This window comes from Dendropsophus ebraccatus, chromosome 4, assembly GCF_027789765.1.
Source record: "Dendropsophus ebraccatus isolate aDenEbr1 chromosome 4, aDenEbr1.pat, whole genome shotgun sequence".
In the NCBI taxonomy this organism is placed as follows: Eukaryota; Metazoa; Chordata; class Amphibia; order Anura; family Hylidae; genus Dendropsophus; species Dendropsophus ebraccatus.
The window spans coordinates 148,592,966-148,611,598 of NC_091457.1; the positions used below are offsets into that span (position 1 = coordinate 148,592,966).

Sequence of the window (18,633 nt, forward strand, 5' to 3'; positions counted from 1 at the left end):
ACAGCCTGGCTAATATTCACCTGACCACTGGGTCTTACTGGGAGCTGCAACCTTCATCCAAGCCTGTTGGATTCACCACTACCACGACCCCTGAGTTGTTCCTGAAGGCTGTTAAGGATGATGGCCCGGCAGTTGAACTGTTACTCACCCTGGGTCACTCTACATCTACATTAAAATCTAAATGTAATAAATTGAAATCGAAATTAAACTGGAACTTATATTGGTGCCACTTAAACTAATACGATACAAAGGGTGCCAAAGGAGGTGAAAGGATATGGACGTGTTGAATGGTTAATTAGAAAGTTTATATATTTTATGCCGCTGATTCACCAAGGTCCACTGCTTTCCATGGAGGAAGTTGAATGATTGACTGGTAATTGACATTTTTTTTTAAAGTTCTCATTTTCCAATTTTTAACTCTCTAACAACAACATCTGAAAAAATGGCTACTCTGTAAGTCCTACTATTGTAGCTGCTAGTTTGGCTATTGTAATAAGATCTGTTTGCATTCGATTTGTGAATATTATCGAAATCAATATTATCAAAATTTGTAAACCTCACAAAACAAATTTTTGCCTGCTTCGCTTGTCTCTAGCTGTAAACATATACATTTTATGCCTATAAATGTTACAACCACAAGATAAGGAACAGGTGTGCTTTTTCAGCTGTTCATGTAACATAGTTGCCACATAATTTGGGATGTTTTTTGGGTCTCCTTAAAAATGTCTTTTTGGGGGGTCTAGCTTTTGCTGAGGTCAAAAATGGCTAAAAACAGAGAACAAAAATGTTAAAAACAAGACCGAACCCAAATGCATAGATTGCTCAAAAACAACTTCCTCTGCTTTGTTGTTGGCTTGTTGACGGACAGCAGCACCACCCTATGTGACACTCCGTCCGTTTTAGCTATCAGTAACTTATTGTGGCCTACCTGATTTATTCCGACAGGTAGCTACAAAAAAAAAAGATTGTTGTGCCAATACCTTATACCCCTTTATTCCAACAGGATGTTCCCTGCTTGTGAGAGGAACAGAATGTACCAGAATTTACCTTTGGACCCACTGTGTTTCTCTTAAAATAAGAAAGAGGTTTTATATTTTTCTCTATAAAAAAAAGTACTATGGCTTATTTTCGAGGTAGGTCTTGTTTTCAGAACAACACAGTATGCCCCAACACTGTAACTGGACTCAGCAGTCAGCCATCATACTGTTTGTCCCACTGTCCTATACTGTAAGTCCCCCCTCTGCAGTTGTCCCCCCTTACTGTATACATCCCCCCCTCTGCAGGTAGCCCCCCCATACTTTATACCCTCTTTCCCTCTTTGTTGTTGACCCATGTACACTCTGTCCCCCCATATTCATTGTCCCCTACTGTGCATCACCTTACCCCCTTCTCCCTCTCCTGCAGCTTTTGTTGATCAGATGGGGCGGAGCATAACAAGTCTGGCACTGATTGGCTGATGCTCGGCACCCAGTGTCAGGAATCTGATCAGCTGACTGTAACTAGGCCTTATATTTGGAGTAGGGATTATATTATAAACCTACTCCAAAAAGCCTACAAAATAAAGCTAGGTCTTATTTTATTATGTAAACCAATCCATGACTATAACGTTATCTAAGAAACAACCACATGTCAGGGTCTAAATCTTGCCTTTCACTGTTCATCACATGGTTGCTATAAAGAAGACTGTCCGACTCCAATGCTGGACGTCTTATACTTTTTCATATAATTATTATGTGATCCGAAAAGAAAAGAGAGGGCAGCCAAAATTAGAGAAAAATAAACCATCCTGGAAAACAATAGAACAAAGTCATGACGGCCTGGAACACCCAGCAATGTCTCTGTATTGAGTCTTATAACTACCTGCTCAAAGCATGAAAAACAAGCAGGACTGTATTCCTCCTCCCCCGGACTACACAGCTGGCAGCCGCCGGGATCATCTGCTCGGCTGGCAGGTAGTATAGTGTGATTAATCACCGCTCCAGACGGGATTTGGCATCGCTCATTGTGATCAGAGGCTTTTGTGCAGCTATTTGTTCATGAAAACCCAATCTATAAAGAACCTTATAAACAATTCTTGAGATGTCTTCCACTGTTTAGAACTAAGATTTCGATTATCCTGTTCTTATAACTTGTGCGAGATGAGATGTTTGGTCTAGATTGCTTTATATTATGCAATGAACATTACTTACACTTGCAAGTGTATATAGAGGATTTAAGTTTAGGTAGGTGTAATACAGACTAAAGCTGGCCATACAGATTAGATTAATCTGGGCCAACTAATGTGTATGGGGGCCTCCCGACTCTCCCATTAGGGCAGGGAAGAGAAGTGAAGTGTCAGGCATGGACACTCTCTGCACACCTGATCCTTTTTTCCTTGGGAAAAATAATGTAGTTTTACTGGTACATGTAGTCCACTAAGTCAAACAGGGGGATAAAGCTGCCTTTAGCACTTTCACCACTGGGTGTCTCACTCTCCCTTACCTGTTTGTCAGAGCACAATTGAAGGGCAAGTGTGAACTCCTGTACTGTATGTTCATTGTTTCAACCAATCACAGATGCAGGTACCTCAGACAGTTCACAGCCAACTACACTTCTCTTTCCTTTCTCTTACATGGCCCCACCAATAGGAGGTTAGACCCGGTCACCCCTATATAATCCTAGTTAGTTACTGGTGGGAGGGTCTTTGATTGGTTTATGGGAGGAAGGACAAGCAAGCTCTATAGTTCCTGCTGCAGGTATAACTGGGCCAGGCCCAGGGGCCAGAACCCTTGTCAGGGACCAAAGACTTAGGACAGAGATTTCTTCTATGAGAGAGACTCTTACTAAGAAGCAGCTCTAAACCCATGGGGGGAGGAGAACCTTTGGAGAACCTTGAGGAGTCTGCAGAATGCGATCGGTAGTGCTGGAGCCAGGGAGGTAATTTTTTTCACCCACCTCTTTTTCAGGCTTCCTGAAAAAGGGGTCCTGGTCGGACTACCCCTTAAAATGTAAAGGTAGTGAAAGTATCTGAAGACTTTTAAAATGCATTGTACCCATTGAGCAAGTAATGACAATTTAAAGTGTAGCCGTCATGATGTACTCTGATCCCGATGGATGTTAAGCCCATTCTGCCACTGGCAGTTTGGGTATCCATGGATACAACCACGCCAGATCGGTTCTGTGCACAAGCTCTATTGGTAGAGAATGAGGCTCTTGTACAGTACTAACTCGCAATGGTCATATCTATGGATACTCCCAGCAGCACACTGATCGGGTTGGCATACATCATGAAAGGTACCCTAAGAGGAAGTTGTTGTTGGAAAAATATTTATTAACTGAATGTAAAAAACTGTAACCATATGAAGTGACTGATCACTTTCTGATCTGTTTGTCATATAGGTAATGAGGGTGAAGACTGTCGCTGTGATTGGGGCCGGAGCCAGTGGCTTGGCCGCCATAAAGTCTTGTGTCGATGAAGGACTTAAACCCACTTGCTTCGAAAAGAGTGACGATATCGGAGGACTGTGGCGATACAAGGTGAAAATCACATTGGCAATTAACCATTGAAAGGGTAGACTCACCGTGACTACTTTAGGGCATATAATGTCATAGAAAAAGGCCCCTCCCCTGAGGACCCTCCCCAACACCACCGTGTGCCACAATGGAGAGCTGCTCTGTAATGGCTGCAGGGGGAGCGTGTGACTGATCACAACTAGAGATGATCGAACAGCAGAAAATCTTATGTAATAGGCTGTATCCCGGAATTCCAGGCGGTTCGACAAGGTTTGAGTTCTATAGAACCTAAAATTTTCCGCTGTTCGATCATCTCTAATCATAACATCACCCATCATTTTTTAAAAGTCATCTTCATAGAACAAGCCCTTTAAATTGAATATATATCCTGTTTATATCTTATATGAGTACTTGCATAGAACGGAACACTAAACCTATCTTTACACTTTGTCTCAGTGTTTATCCTTAGTAAATCTCTCAATAACGATGGATGTCCAGTAAACTCCACATGAAATAACCGTAACAAGACTTGTTTTACAAGGTTGCACCATACGAGACACTGACCAATTCTATTTAGCCTATTAAATTGTTGTCATATTATATTATATTGTTATTTGTTACTTGATAGGAACACTCTGAGGATGACCGCGCCAGCATCTATAAGTCGGTGATCATTAACACCTCTAAGGAGATGATGTGCTTTAGTGATTTCCCAATTCCTGAACATTTTCCAAACTTCATGAACAACTTCAAAATAATGGAGTACTTCCGCATGTACGCCGAGCGCTTCAACCTTCTCGATCACATCCAGCTAAAGGTATGATAATCAGGTAGATCGGGTTACACCTGTATGGTGACAATGAGCCGGAGTTCCTATGTGATATCATGGAGCATTTCTATTACATGGCAGCAGTGTAATGTGTGAGATGTGTGTACATGGTAACGATTACGACAATGTCTGTTCTAATAAATTAGAGATAATAAATTTTTTGGATAAATTGCGTCACTGTCAAGTGTCATATGAACCAATAAAGTCCCTTCTGTCCATCCAGGTTGAAGCTAACCCACAGAGGCATGTGGCACGTGGCACGTGGCTTATTACGTTCATTTTCTGATTGTGTAAATTGTGCCACGGTCCTAAGTGCCAACCAATAAAGTCTCTTCTGGCCATCTAGTGTTAAGTTAACCCACAGTGCATGTGGCTTATTACTTCGATTTTCTGTCAAGGATATTAGTATTAAGAACATCATGTCTAAGCAGCAAAAGTCTGGTCCTTTCCATTGTATGGCCAGTGGCAGCAGCAGAAGTGGCAGTCAGACTGGGAGAAGTTGCAGAAGTGGTTGTGGTGGTGCTAATAGCAACAGGTGTGGCAGCAGGGCGCAGCTACCAATACAAGCCAGTGGTCAAGTTTTGACCAGCCAGCCTGCAGCCGTGGATAGGCTCCTCCAGAGTTTGAGCTCCACACCAGGCAGTAGCCATACTCGGAGCCAAGTATCGATGGGATCATCAGACACAACCGTTACATGGCAAGGGCAGTCTCTCTCCTCGGCCCCATTTGAAGCACCATTGGTCCGCCATCTTCTGTCAAGCCTATTGCTACCTTTGGAATCTCAACCACTGTTTTCAGATGAGGAAGAGGATTGTCCAAAGATTCAGCGTTTGGAAGGCAGTGTTGAGATTCCAGCCATTGAAACCCCAAAGGATGACAGCATTGGGGAGGAAACCTTTATCCCAGATCACAAAGATGATGATGTCGCAGACTGTTATTGGGGCCTGGTTCCACAGGCAGAATCATCATCGGGTCGGAAGGCGTGGTTGTGCCAGCAAGCCAGCATCAAGAAAGAGGTGGACCTCCATGAGGCAAAAGGGGTGGGTGTACACCCTCAGCCAGTCGGCGGACTATCAGTCAGGCAAGGCGTACCCCCAGGCAGTAATAGCCGACAATACCGTTCTAAAGTTTGACAGTTTTTATCTGATAGTGGCAACAATGACAGTTAACCAGTGTGCCCATTCTGTAAACAGAAAGTAAGTCGTGGTTCAAGTGAAAACCTTGGTACCACAGCAATGAGAAAGCACCTGGAACGTCATCACCTCAGCTCTTGCTCTGTACCATCCACTTCTGTCTCCTCAATTGGGCCATGTGGTCTAACACCACCACTGCTTAGGCAGTAAGTCCATGGGCCGAAGACAGCAGAATACCAACATCCACCCCATGGCACTGAAGCTGAATGCTCACCTGGTAAAACTGCTTGGCTTGCGGTCGCTGCCGTTCCAGGTAGTGGATTCATAACTGTTCAGGGAGCTGATGGCTTGTGCCCATCCGAAGTGGAAAGTACAGAGAAGGCATTATTTTTCCAAGAATGCTGTTCCAGTGCTTCACAGCTACATACAGAAAAAAAGTGGGCAACTCTTTGGGATTTTCTGTCTTTAACCAGGTGCACCTCAGCGCTCACTTGTGGAGCTCCAGCTATGCTCAAGGGCAATATATGTCCATCACTGCCCACTGGATCAACATCCTTCCAGGGGAGTTGCAGCAACAGCATCAAGAACTGGTCCAGGTCACACCACTCTTGCTTCCGCTGTGCCTTAAAGAGAACCAATCATGGATGATAATCAATTTTTTTCCCCCTAATTAGATGTATTTAATTATTTTATTAATATTTGTAAATATAATTGATTATTTTTTTTGTTGCGTTTTTAAAATATTTACTTTCCTGTCTCGCGCCGGCTCTTTTTAAAAGAGCCGGCGCGAGACAGGAAGCTCCCATCATGCAGAGCGGCAAGGCCGGGCACCGCCATCTTGATGACGTCACTTGCGTTCCACCGCTGGAACGCAAGAGACTAAATCAAGATGGCGGCGCCCGACCATGCTACAGCGGACCAGAGGATCAGGTTAAGTATAAGATACAGACTGCAAAGGCAGTCTGTGTCTTCATAAATAGACAAAATGAAGATACAGACTGCCTTTGCAGTCTGTATCTTATACTTTACCTGATCCTCTTGTTCGGTGGAGGAAGGCCGGGCGCCGCCATCTTGATTACGTCACTTGCGTTCCAGCGGTGGCCTTCCTGCACCGAACAAGAGGATCAGGTACAGTAAAAGATACAGACTGCAAAGGCAGTCTGTATCTTTATAAATAGACAAAATGAAGATACAGACTGCTTTTGCAGTCTGTATCTAATACTTTACCTGCTCCGCCGCCATCTTGTTGACGTCACGCTGGAACGCACCGCTGGAACGCACGTGACATCATCAAGATGGGGGTGGCCGGCATTACTGCACCGGAACAAAGGAGCAGGTAAAGTATAAGATTCATAAATAGACTTCATAAAGATGCAGACTGCCTTTACCTGCTCCTTTGTTCCAGTGCATTAATGCCGGCTGCCGCCATCTTGATGACGTCAATTGCGTTCCAGCGGTGCGTTCCAGCGTGACGTCATCAAGATGGCGGCGCCCGGCATTACTTCACTGAAGAGGAGGAATTAGGTAAAGAATAATAGATAGACATAGATAGACTTAGGGAGAGAGGACCTTTGATAATAGGGATAGTGAATTTTAGGTGATTGGTTCTCTTTAAGGGTCTTTCATCAGGATCCTTAGCCTCTTCCTCCACTACCGTGGCCTCAGCTTCTCAGCAGTCAGGAGTACACCCGGTCCCTGTGTCTTACCAACGATGGGAAGCTCATCGCTATAAGGCTGTCCTGCATGGGTGAACGCAGCCACACAGGGCAGTAACTGCTTGGCTGCATCAGGGAGGAAATCGCTAACTGGCTTACCCCTCGCCAACTTTGGATTGAAAATGTAGTCACCGACAACGGGCGAAACATTGTGTCGGCACTGCAGCAGGGAGGACTGACTTCTGCAGTGTGTATGGCTTACGTCATTAACCTGATAGTCCAAAGTTTCCTATTTTCCTTCACTGGACTAAAGGAGCTGATAAAGATGTCATGTAGGCTGTGCACAAATTTCAGCCATTCGTACTCTGCACAAAACGTCCTCCTCCGGATTCAACATCAGCGCGGTCTGCCAGATCATCAGCTGATCTGTGACGTGCCGACACGATGGAACTCAGCTCTCCACGTTAGACCAGCTGTACAAGCAGAGAACGCCGGTGTCAGCCTTCCTCATGAGGTATTTAGACAGCTTCACGCAAAGCTGCAATTTCCAAGTTGCCCAATGGCAGATGATGAGTGATGCCTGTCAATTGCTTGCACTCTTTGAGGATGCAACTCTTTTCATCAGCCAGAATGACTACAGCTTGAATTATGTCATCCCCTTCCTTCGTGTCCTGGAGACTTTGCTTTTAAACATTGACAATGAGGAGACCCAGGAGGAACAGTTATACGGCCAGCCTTTTCACAAAACACTGGGTGGCATCTCAGAAAATCTGGAGGTTATGGAGGAAGAGGTGGTGGAGGAGTGTGACCCCAGCACACCATGGAGGTATTCCGAGAATACTGGGGAGATGAGACAGTCAGTGACTCTCTTGCAGATGGCAACATGCCTGCTGAAATGCTTGCGGTCCCACAATCAAATTGACACAATCCAAAGGATGGATGAATATTGGCTGGCCACCCTGCTTGACCCCCGATACCTGCGGAAAATGGCCAAATTTTTTCCACCTGTGGACAGTGAAGCAAAAATTTGGTACTACCATGAGCTTTTGGGCATTGATTGGTCGAGGCATTCCGGCAGGACCAGCTTTCCTCCCCAATAAGACCTCCTTGTGCGAAACTGCGTGTGCTTTACTCCAATAAATGAGGGGCAACAGTAGTAGCCGTGCTACCTGCTTGAGACTGCATTCGCCACTCGCGGACTGTGGCGGATGCTCGCGTCTCCGCCCGTGTCATAGACTCCATTCTATGCATGGGCGGATTCTGTCGTCTGTTTAAAGAATGAACACGTTCATTCTTTGGACAGATGAAGGAATCTGCCTGTGCATAGAATGAAGTCTATGACACGGGCGGAGACGCGAGCGTCCGCCACAGTCCGCAAGCGGCGGATTCCGCAACGGAATTTCCATCACTTTTCCACAGTTGGAACATACCCTAACTGTGATATAAGAAACATCTAAAGTTACTATCAACAGGACACTCCCATACCCCATTGGGGTTTCCCCCTTCCCAGTTTAAGCAAGCTGGAGACAGCTTAAATACCCAAAGAAATTCATGCATGAGATGCAACATGCACATTGTGAGAACATACAACTACCTCCACCTCCAACTGTCTGTCCTTGGCCCCTTCGGGTCGAAGAGAGTTCTATTGCCGCTGCTACTACCTCCAGGTCTGGATGCTAGGGCCCTTTGGGTCTAAAAAAGTGCCAATGCTGCTGCTGCCACTTCCAGGCCTCTGTTCTAGGCCCCTCTGGGTAAAATAGATTGCCCCTAAGGTGTCCACTGCTGTCCTGGGAGAAAAAGTAAGTGTACACCGCTGATCCACCAATGTCCACTGCTGTCCAGGGAGAAAACTTCATTTTGCCCCACTGACTCCACTGCTTTCCTGAAAGTAAGCGTCATTTTACAACACTCATCCACCAAAACAGTCAATACCATCTACTACTGACAGTTTAAGTGCCGTAATGTGTCAGATATGGTAACAGCATAAGCAGGGGCGTAGCTAGGGGTTCAGCCTAGGGGGGGCGAGTGAGGCTGAGTGGGCCCCCAACCAACGTTACCCATAGGGAACCCCAGCAGGTGACAAGGATTTTTTTGAATAATAAAGGGAATATTCTTCTACATTTCTTATAGTGAATAAGGATACAGAGCCGTGTAAGAGGCTTCTACATCTGGAATATAGAGCCACAAAAAAAGTAAAAGAGCTTAACATTAGAAAAATATAGCTGCCTTCTTCCACAGACAGCACCACTCTTGTCCTCAGTTTGATTCTCCTGGTGGCTGCAACCTGTGGGTGACAGCCATCAGCCCTGAAGTTCCAGCAATACATCTGTCTACAGCGTCACTTATCGGAGGATTGTACTACTGTACTACAACTCCCAGCATACCCTGAGGGCTGCAGACTGTCAACCTGGAGCCCCCCTTCCTCGACCAAGTGCATGCTACTGGTATATATATATGGTATTACCAATAATACCAGTATACAAGGGGGAAATATCGCCACAACCACTACCATCACCACCATATTGTTACTGACTAAATCCTCTATACTAAATCCAATAAAACACAGTACCAGATTACAAGTAACAAATAACACCACTATTTACTGACTAATACCAGCACATACCGACTAATACCAGCACATACCGACTAATACCAGCACATACCGACTAATACCAGCACATACCGACTAATACCAGCACATACCGACTAATACCACCACATACCGACTAATACCAGCACATACTGACTAACACCACTGCTGCAACTGAATAATCCACTGTACACAGAGCAATATCACCTCTTCAAGTCATTTAGCAGTAGCCCCAGCTCTACACAGGCTCCACACACCATATACATTACAGTGCAGATATATTTAGTGACTCACAGGTGACGTCTTCTCTGATCAGAGTTCTTTCCTTTTCATCTTCTTCTCCATCTGTCCTGGGCCGTTATGAGAACTTCTCCGAGCCACGAATCCACAGAATCTGCCAGACATACATATTAGGCTCCACACTCTGGCACCATCCTCATCTCTCTACACACTGCACATCTGTATTGGCCCCTTTACACCCTTGTTTAGTGGGTAGGCTGACTCTTATAGATGGCTCCCCCCTGTATTGCCCCCTTATAGATGGCTACCCCTGTATCCCCCCCCTTATAGATGGCTCCCCTCCCCTGTATCCCCCCCTTATAGATGGCTTCCCTCCCCTGTATCCCCCCTTATAGATGGCTCCTCCTGTATTCCCCCCTTATAGATGACTCCTCCTGTATTCCCCCCTTATAGATGGCTCCCCCCCCTGTATCCCCCCCCTTATAGATGGCTTCCCTCCCCTGTATTCCCCCCTTATAGATGGCTTCCCTCCCCTGTATTCCCCCTTATAGATGGCTCCCCCCCTGTATCCCCCCCTTATAGATGGCTCCTCCCCTGTATCCCCCCCCCTTATAGATGGCTCCCCTCCCCTGTATCCCTCCCTTATAGATGGCTCCTCCCCTGTATCCCTCCCTTATAGATGGCTCCCCCCCTGTATCCCCCCTTATAGATGGCTCCCCTCCCCTGTATCCCTCCCTTATAGATGGCTCCCCCCCTGTATCCCCCCTTATAGATAGCTTCCCTCCCCTGTATTCCCCCCTTGTAGATGGCTCCCCCCTGTATCCCCCCTTATAGTTTGCCCCCTGCACAGCAGATTAAAAAAAACTAACACACAACTCACCTAACAAGCGCTCCCCCGTCGCTGCTGTCCTCTCTTCTGCCCCCAGCTGATGCGTCCCTCCCTGGGGGATTCCCGGGCAGCGCACACATCCGGAAGCTGAGTGTGCGCCCAGGCCGGGACTTCCGGTACAGGAAGTCCCAGCGACGCGCACTAAGGTTCCTGATACGTGCGCTCCCTGGGAATCCCCCAGGGAGCGACGCATCAGACAGGGGCAAGATTGCCTCTTGCGGCCGCAAGCAAGACCGTGCTTGCGGTCGCAAGAGAGGCATAAAGGAGGGGGTGGGCTCGGCGGTTCGGGGGGCATGTGCGGATGCGGAGCGCAGCCTCTTGTGGCTGGAGGCATAACGCTGCCTCCGGCCACAAGAATGATTGACACAGCCAGGAGCCAATGGCTCCTGATGCTGTGTCAATCACATCCTGGCCCAGTCGGAACTGTATGCGCTCATTAGGAGTGCGAGCGCATACAGTTCCGGCCACTACTGACGTGTTAATGCTGTCTGCAAAAGCAATAGCTTTTGCAGACAGCATTAACTGTCTAAGACCTCAGTGGGCCCCTGTCTGAGTGGGCCCGGGGGCGACCGCCCCCCTTGCCCCCCACCAAATTTCGCTACTGAGCATAAGTCATGGATCTTCTGTACCAGCGAAAGCGATGGTGTAAGCCGCACCAGGGAGTGGGGACTAAGCGGCTGCTGTTTTTCACCAGCACCCACCAAAAGGTGGACTGGACTTGCGGCAGGTGACCCCCAGGTCACTATCCCTGGCTTGACTTGCTAGCGGTGGCAGGCGAGGTGCAATAGTAGACACGTGGTCAGGCAGGCTTGATTGCAGCAGAACTCCAGTCTGACACAGTGATCTCTGCTGCCACCTCTGTCCATAGTAGCAGAAAATCCCCACAGATAATTTCTCCTTTTATAGACAATTTCTGACATGGACAGAGGTGGCAGCAGTGAGCACTATTTCAGACTGGAAAGAATACATCACTTCCTGCAGGGCATACAGCAGTACTGGAAGACATGAATTATTATTTTTGTTTATTAGAAGTAGATTACAAATGTGTATAATTTTCTGACACCAGTTGATTTAAAAGAAAAAGTTTTTCTTGCCAGAGTTCCCTTTTAACCCTTAGGGGACACAGCCAGTTTTCATTTTTGCTCTTTTGTTTTTTCCTCCTTGTGTATATAAGGCCATAACGTGAGCATTTTTCCACCCAGAGACCCATATTAGCCCTTATTTTTTGCGCCAATTGTACTGTGCAATGGCTGATGTAATTTTTGCCATGCATTGAAACCAGAAAAAAATTATATGTGTGGTGAAATTGAAAAAAAAAAAAGCAATTTCTTTATTTGGGGGAGTTTTGGTTTTACGCTGTTCGCCCAGGGGAAAAACTGACTTGTTATACATGTTCCTCAAGTTGTTACGATTACAACGATATATAACATGTATAACTTTTCTTTTATCTGATGGCTTTTAAAAAATAAAACCTTTTTAAAAAAATATATGTTCCTTAAAGCGCTTTTATCCTTTGGTCTATGGGGCTGTGTGAGGTCATTTTTTGCGCCATGCGACACACATGCGACTTTTGCTTTTTATTACTTTGGAATTTTTTTTACGCTTCTGCCGTTTACCGTGCAAGATCAGGAATGTGATAAATTAATAGTTCAGGCGATTACACACGCGGCGGTACAAAACATGTTTGTTTATTTATTTTTATTTATAAAATGGTGAAAGGGGGGTGATTCTGACTTTTATTAGGGGAGGGGATTTTGTATTAATCAAAAAACATTTTTTTTTTACTTTACACACATACTAGAAGCCCCCCTGGGTTAGGGTTATTCCCCCTGGAGTTAGAGTTATTCCCCCTGGGGTTAGGGATATTCCACCTGGGGGACTTCTAGTATGACTGCTCTGATCTCTCATTGAGATACATAGTAGATATAATATAGATATACTGCATAGATCAATGAGATAGGCACTCTATTGCTTTCGGCTCCTGCAGCCGGAAGCAGTAGAGTGCTGAGCCAGGATCAGCACCATTGTGGCGCAGACCCCGGCCCGGAGAAGATGCGGGGATCACCCCCCCCCTGCGATCGCGTTGCGTGGGGGGGGGGGGTTGATCCCCCCACTAGACCACCAGGTATGAGGGAGAGAAAGTATTTAGATGAAAACTTTGAAAACTGCATCTAAAAACTTAGTTAGCGGGCATGGCGGTTGGACCGTGCCCGCTAATAGCCGCTGTCCCGGGCGCAACCCCCCTCTGAACTCCCCTAGCAGCACCAGGACGTTAACTAATGGGTTAATGGGTTAATACAATATCTCATGCTATTTAAATGACAGATAAGATTTAAAATTTTTCAATCCTCCAGTAGTTCTATGACTTCAGGTCTATCACCTGTGTATATAATCCACTAATGCTATGTTATTGTATTTCAGACCACAGTGTGCAGTATAAAGAGAAGCCCAAATTTTCCAACCACTGGCCAATGGGTTGTCACCACTGAAAAGGACGGGAAGCAAGAAGTAGCTGTCTTTGATGCTGTGATGATCTGTACTGGGCACCATACTTATCCGAATTTACCATTGTCCTCCTTTCCAGGTAACTGTATCTGTCACCACAACATATATTATACTATAGAATAATAGGACTTTATTTCTGAATCCCTGTATAATAGGTACAGTATAAATTCCAATATATATGTATGTTAGTGTGGTACAACATTTGTGTTGATTCCCTTTAAGGAATTGAAAAGTTTAAGGGACAATACATGCACAGTCGAGATTATAAAGTCCCCGATAATTTTAAAGACAAAAGGATTGTGGTGATTGGAATTGGGAACTCTGGAGGAGACATAGCTGTGGAACTAAGCAGGACGGCACAACAGGTATGTATTCTGTATAGTAAAAAAAAAAAAAAAGTATTTGTAATAGGCTATGAACATGTTTGCACTAATTTTTTTTTTATTTGTCTCTTAAGGCTGCTTTCACATGTAACGGATCAGCAGCTGGTTTCTCGCTGCAAATTCGCAGCGAGACTCGCAGCGGATCCCTGCCCAGTACACCCTATGGGCAGACAAACTTGCAGCAGTATGTCTGCAGCCTGCCCCGTTAACCCCCCGGACGCCGAAGCCTATACTTCACCTGTTCCCCGCTCTGGCTTGCTACGGGGGTGCTCGGCATCAGTTGATCTGAAAGTTCACACAAAAATAAATTCTATCTCTTTTAAATGCTAAATGACTTTCTAAATAGTCTTCATTAAACATTTTCTACCACTTTGCTGCTCCTTCACATAGATGACATTGTGGTTAATTCTGACATAAATCTGACAGCACACCTACCACCAGGGCCGTCTTAACAGCATTATGGGCCCCTGGGCAGAGGTGCGAATTGGGCCCCACCCCCCGCGGCCGCCGCCATCAAAACCCCCCATCTTTGCAACCCCGCCCCTAGCCAGTACAATTACATACAATAAAAAATACAAATTATTGTTAACATAAACTTTAATTCACAACACAGTCTTTCAGCAGCGCAAAAACAAAAAATAACCGTGCGTGCGTGCCTCACCAAACCAGACCAGGTTGGCTTCAAAGTATCCAAAAAACGCAATGGAGACAGCACTTCCAACAGCAATCTGCAGGGCAACATATCTCATATATACAGAGGGGCAACAACATGACTATTATATATGAGAACCATGTTGTCTCCCTGTATGTATACTGTATAATACAATATACAGGGAAACAACATGGCTTATATATAGAGAAGGGCAAAACAACATGTCTCATATATACAGAGGGGCAACAACATGACTATTATATATGAGAACCATGTTGTTTCCCTGTATACAGAATACAGGGAAACAACATGGTTCATATATAATATAATAGTCATGTTGTTGCTCCTCTGTCTATATGAGACATGTTGTTTTGCCCTTCTCTATATATATGCCAGATAACAAGCAACAAATATTACCACCGCATACTGACTAACACCACCGCTGCTACTGACTAATCCACTGTACACAGATCACTATCACCTCATCCAGTCATATAGAGGTACCCAGCTCTACACAGGTTCTGTACACCATATACATTACAGTGCAGATACATCAAGTGACTCACATGGGACATCTTCTCTGATCGGAGTTCTTCCCTTTTCATCTTCTTTTCCATTTGCCCTGTGCCGTTATGAGAACTTCTCCGAGCCACGAATCCACAAATTCTGCCAGACAGACATATTAGGCTCCTCACTCTGTCACCATCCTCATCTCTCTACACACTGCACATCTGTATTGGCCCCTTATAGATAGCTCCCCCTGTATTACCCCCTTATAGATGGCTCCCCCTGTATCCCCCCGTATAGATGGCTCCCCCCTGTATTACCCCTTTATAGATGGCTCCCCCCTGTATTACCCCCTTATAGATGGCTCTCCCTGTATTACCCCCTTATAGATGGCTTCCCCCTGCATCCGCCCTATAGATGGCTCCCCCTGTATTACCCCCTTATAGATGGCTCCCCCCTGTATCCCCCCCCCCCCCGTATAGATGGCTCCCCCCTGTATCCCCCCCGTATAGATGGCTCCCCCCTGTATCCCCCCCGTATAGATGGCTCCCCCGTATTCCCCCCTTATAGATGGCTACCCCCTGTATCCCCCCCTCGTATAGATGGCTCCCCCCTGTATCCCCCCCGTATAGATGGCTCCCCCGTATTCCCCTCTTATAGATGGCTACCCCCTGTATCCCCCCCTATAGATGGCTCCCCCGTATTCCCCCCTTATAGATGGCTCCCCCCTGTATCCCCCCCTCGTATAGATGGCTCCCCCCTGTATCCCCCCCGTATAGATGGCTCCCCCGTATTCCCCTCTTATAGATGGCTACCCCCTGTATCCCCCCCTATAGATGGCTCCCCCCTGTATCCCCCCCTCGTATAGATGGCTCCCCCCTGTATCCCCCCCCTCGTATAGATGGCTCCCCCCTGTATCTTCCCCCTCATATAGATGGCTCCCCCCTGTATCCCCCCCTATAGATGGCTCCCCCCTGTATCCCCCCCTATAGAAGGCTCCCCCTGTATCCCCCCTATAGATGGCTCCCCCTGTATCCCCCCTATAGATGGCTCCCCCCTGTATCCCCCCTATAGAATGCTCCCCCCTGTATCCCCCCTATAGATGGCTCCCCCCTGTATCCCCCCCCCCTATAGATGGCTCCCCTGTATTCCCCCTTATAGATGGCTCCCCCCTGTACAGCAGCAAAAAAACCAAACACCCAACTCACCTACCAGCGCTCCCCCGTCGCTGCTTCCTCTCCTCTTCTGCCCCCGGCTGATGCGTCGCTCCCTGGGGGATTCTCCGCGCACACATCCGGAAGCTCAGTGTGCGCCCGGGTCGGGACTTCCGGTACAGGAAGCCCCAGCGACGCGCACTGAGGTTCCTGATGCGTTCGCTCCCGGAGAATCCCCTGGGGAGCGACGCATCAGCCGGGGCCGGATCTCCTCTTGCGACCGCAAGCAAGAAAGTGCTTGCGGTCGCAAGAGAAGGGGAAGGGGGGGCGCGCAGGGTCGTCTTACCCATTGGGCATGGGAGGCGACTGCCCGGGGACCCTTGCGTCCTAGGGGGCCCCTGCCTGCTGTGACAGCGGGCAGGGGCCCCCTAGGACGCAAGGGCCCCCGGGCAGCCGCCTACCATGCCCAATGGGTAAGACGGCCCTGCCTACCACTGCTACCTGTCTGTTCTCTCCTTCCCTTCATGTTAAATATGTCAGAAATGCCCACATCTGCCCTGCTCATTCCTTCATGCTCCCTAGTGTCTCGGTCAGCCCTTAGGTTTCCCATCCTCTCCATTCCTGCTATAATGTGCCTGCACTCACACTGAGCTATTCACACTGCTTCTATAATCTGCCTGCACTCACACTCAGCCATTCAAACTGCTGCTATAATGTGCCTGCACTAGCACTCAGCTGTACACACTGCTGCTATAATATGCCTGCACTTACACTCGGCTATGCACACTGCTGAATAGAAAAGTTTTTTTTCAATGTCCTCCTGCACAGCTCTGTGATTCTCACTTCCTGATTGGTCCATGCTGAATTTGAATGACTTCCCTTTTGGAATGATATCGCCTTATCATTCTGTAATGTAAATGATAATTCTCTTTCTCTTAAGGTATTTCTGAGCACAAGAAGAGGCGCTTGGGTCACAAATCGTGTCTCTACCAATGGTTATCCACTAGACATAGCTAAACTTTCTCGATTTTTACAGTTAGTTCAAAAAATGTTGCCAAAATCTTTGCTGAACCACATTGCTGAAAAAACAGCAAACAACAGATTTAATCACGGCAACTATGGAGTTCTACCTGAACACAGGTAAATTATATAACCGTGATTTTCATTACAATCTCTATTTTGTATATTATAGTGAGCAACAAATGGCAACATCCTCACTGAACAGACATTCAATAACATCAGCGATCGGGGCAGGGCAAAGAGTTGTGTCCTACCTTCCCCAACTTGGTCTTTGAATGTAAGAGAGTGGTAATGCATAGAGTAGGCACAACACCACTGTAAAAAGAACAATACCCGCTATAAAATGCCCCTAGAGTGGTGATCTCAGCTGTATACAAGCCCTGCAGACTTTATAAGTTATTACAGTGCAGTTACATTCAGTGACTAACAGGGTATTTTCTCTATTTAACTCTGTTCTGAAGACTACCTCCAACCATGTCTAGTCTCCACAGAATCTGCCAGATAAACATCTTACGCTCTGCACTTTTTTCAGCACATTCCCAACCTTTTCCCTACTCTCAGTACTCCAAAAAATGCATAGTACCCTGCATAGTATGATTGGGTTGAGAGGCAGTGGTAGGGGGATTGCGTGATGGTGGGTGGTTGATTTCCCTCCATTGGGTAGAAGGCCCTAGTAGGAAGACGCCCCCCCTCCACCATTAGGAAGAAACACTCGATTGGCAAGTAATATCTCCATATAATAGATAGATAATGTCCGCATTTAGTAGATGCCCCCTCATAGGTAGGTTATCAGCCATGATAATGTAGATGTCCCTATTAGGTAGGTAATCTTAGATAATAAGAAGGGAAAAATAAAAGGGAAGACTAGATGGACCAAGTGGTCTTTTCCAATGGGAGAAGCATATCAAAGTATAGGGGCAGCATGGGAGAAGAATTCCAGAAAATAGGTGCAGCATGAGAGGAGCATTCCAGAGTATAGTGGCAGCATGAGAGAGGTATTCCAGAGTATAGGTGCAGCATGAGAGAAGCATTTTAGAGTATAGGGGCAGCATGGGGTAAACATTCCAGATTAAAGGTGCAGCATAAGAGCAGGGCCGTATTAAAGGAGAAGTCCGGGCAAAATTATTTTTTTTATATGTTATTACTTATGGAAAGTTATACAATTTTCTAATGTACATTAATTATGGGAAATGCTCATATACTGCTATTTCCCTTAATTTAGTGTATCAGGAAGTGTTAGAATTATCTCTGAAGCAGTGACGTCACGACGAAAGGTGTAATTCCTATGGAGTGTCCAGCAGGGGGCGCTCTCTATATAGAAGTCAATGAGTACCATTGACTTCTATATATAGTGCGCCCCTGCTGGACACTCCATAGGAATTACAGTGTATGTAATGTAATGTTATGCACTGTACTTTTGTGACTTCATGAATACATTTATGGAATACTTTGGGGAGCAAGCGGCGCGATAGTAAGTTTGATGCCGGGAGGAGGAGGGGGAGCGGCGGGGGGCATGAAAAGCAGCCCCCTGCTGGACACTCCATAGGAATTACACCTTTTGTTGTGACGTCACTGCTTCAGAAA

The 18,633-nt window shown here is 46.4% G+C and overlaps 2 protein-coding genes across 3 annotated transcripts in view; both read left to right on the plus strand.

Annotated features, from left to right (window-relative positions):
* The window catches only part of LOC138788973 (flavin-containing monooxygenase 5-like), a 60,927-nt gene that overhangs the window by 34,280 nt on the left and 8,014 nt on the right, over window positions 1-18,633 (plus strand). The window contains exons 1-6 of one of the 2 annotated variants that reach the window (XM_069967427.1): window positions 347-373; window positions 3,379-3,516; window positions 4,121-4,309; window positions 13,250-13,412; window positions 13,556-13,698; window positions 16,970-17,169. In XM_069967427.1, the coding sequence (XP_069823528.1) occupies window positions 3,382-3,516; window positions 4,121-4,309; window positions 13,250-13,412; window positions 13,556-13,698; window positions 16,970-17,169 (830 nt within the window). In that variant the 5' untranslated portion in view covers window positions 347-373; window positions 3,379-3,381. Of the gene's footprint in view, window positions 1-346; window positions 374-3,378; window positions 3,517-4,120; window positions 4,310-13,249; window positions 13,413-13,555; window positions 13,699-16,969; window positions 17,170-18,633 lie in introns of those variants that run through there. The other variant, XM_069967426.1, reaches the window with a different exon arrangement.
* Window positions 1-18,633, plus strand: part of LOC138788972 (flavin-containing monooxygenase 5-like) — a 120,088-nt gene that overhangs the window by 7,404 nt on the left and 94,051 nt on the right. The window lies entirely within an intron of this gene.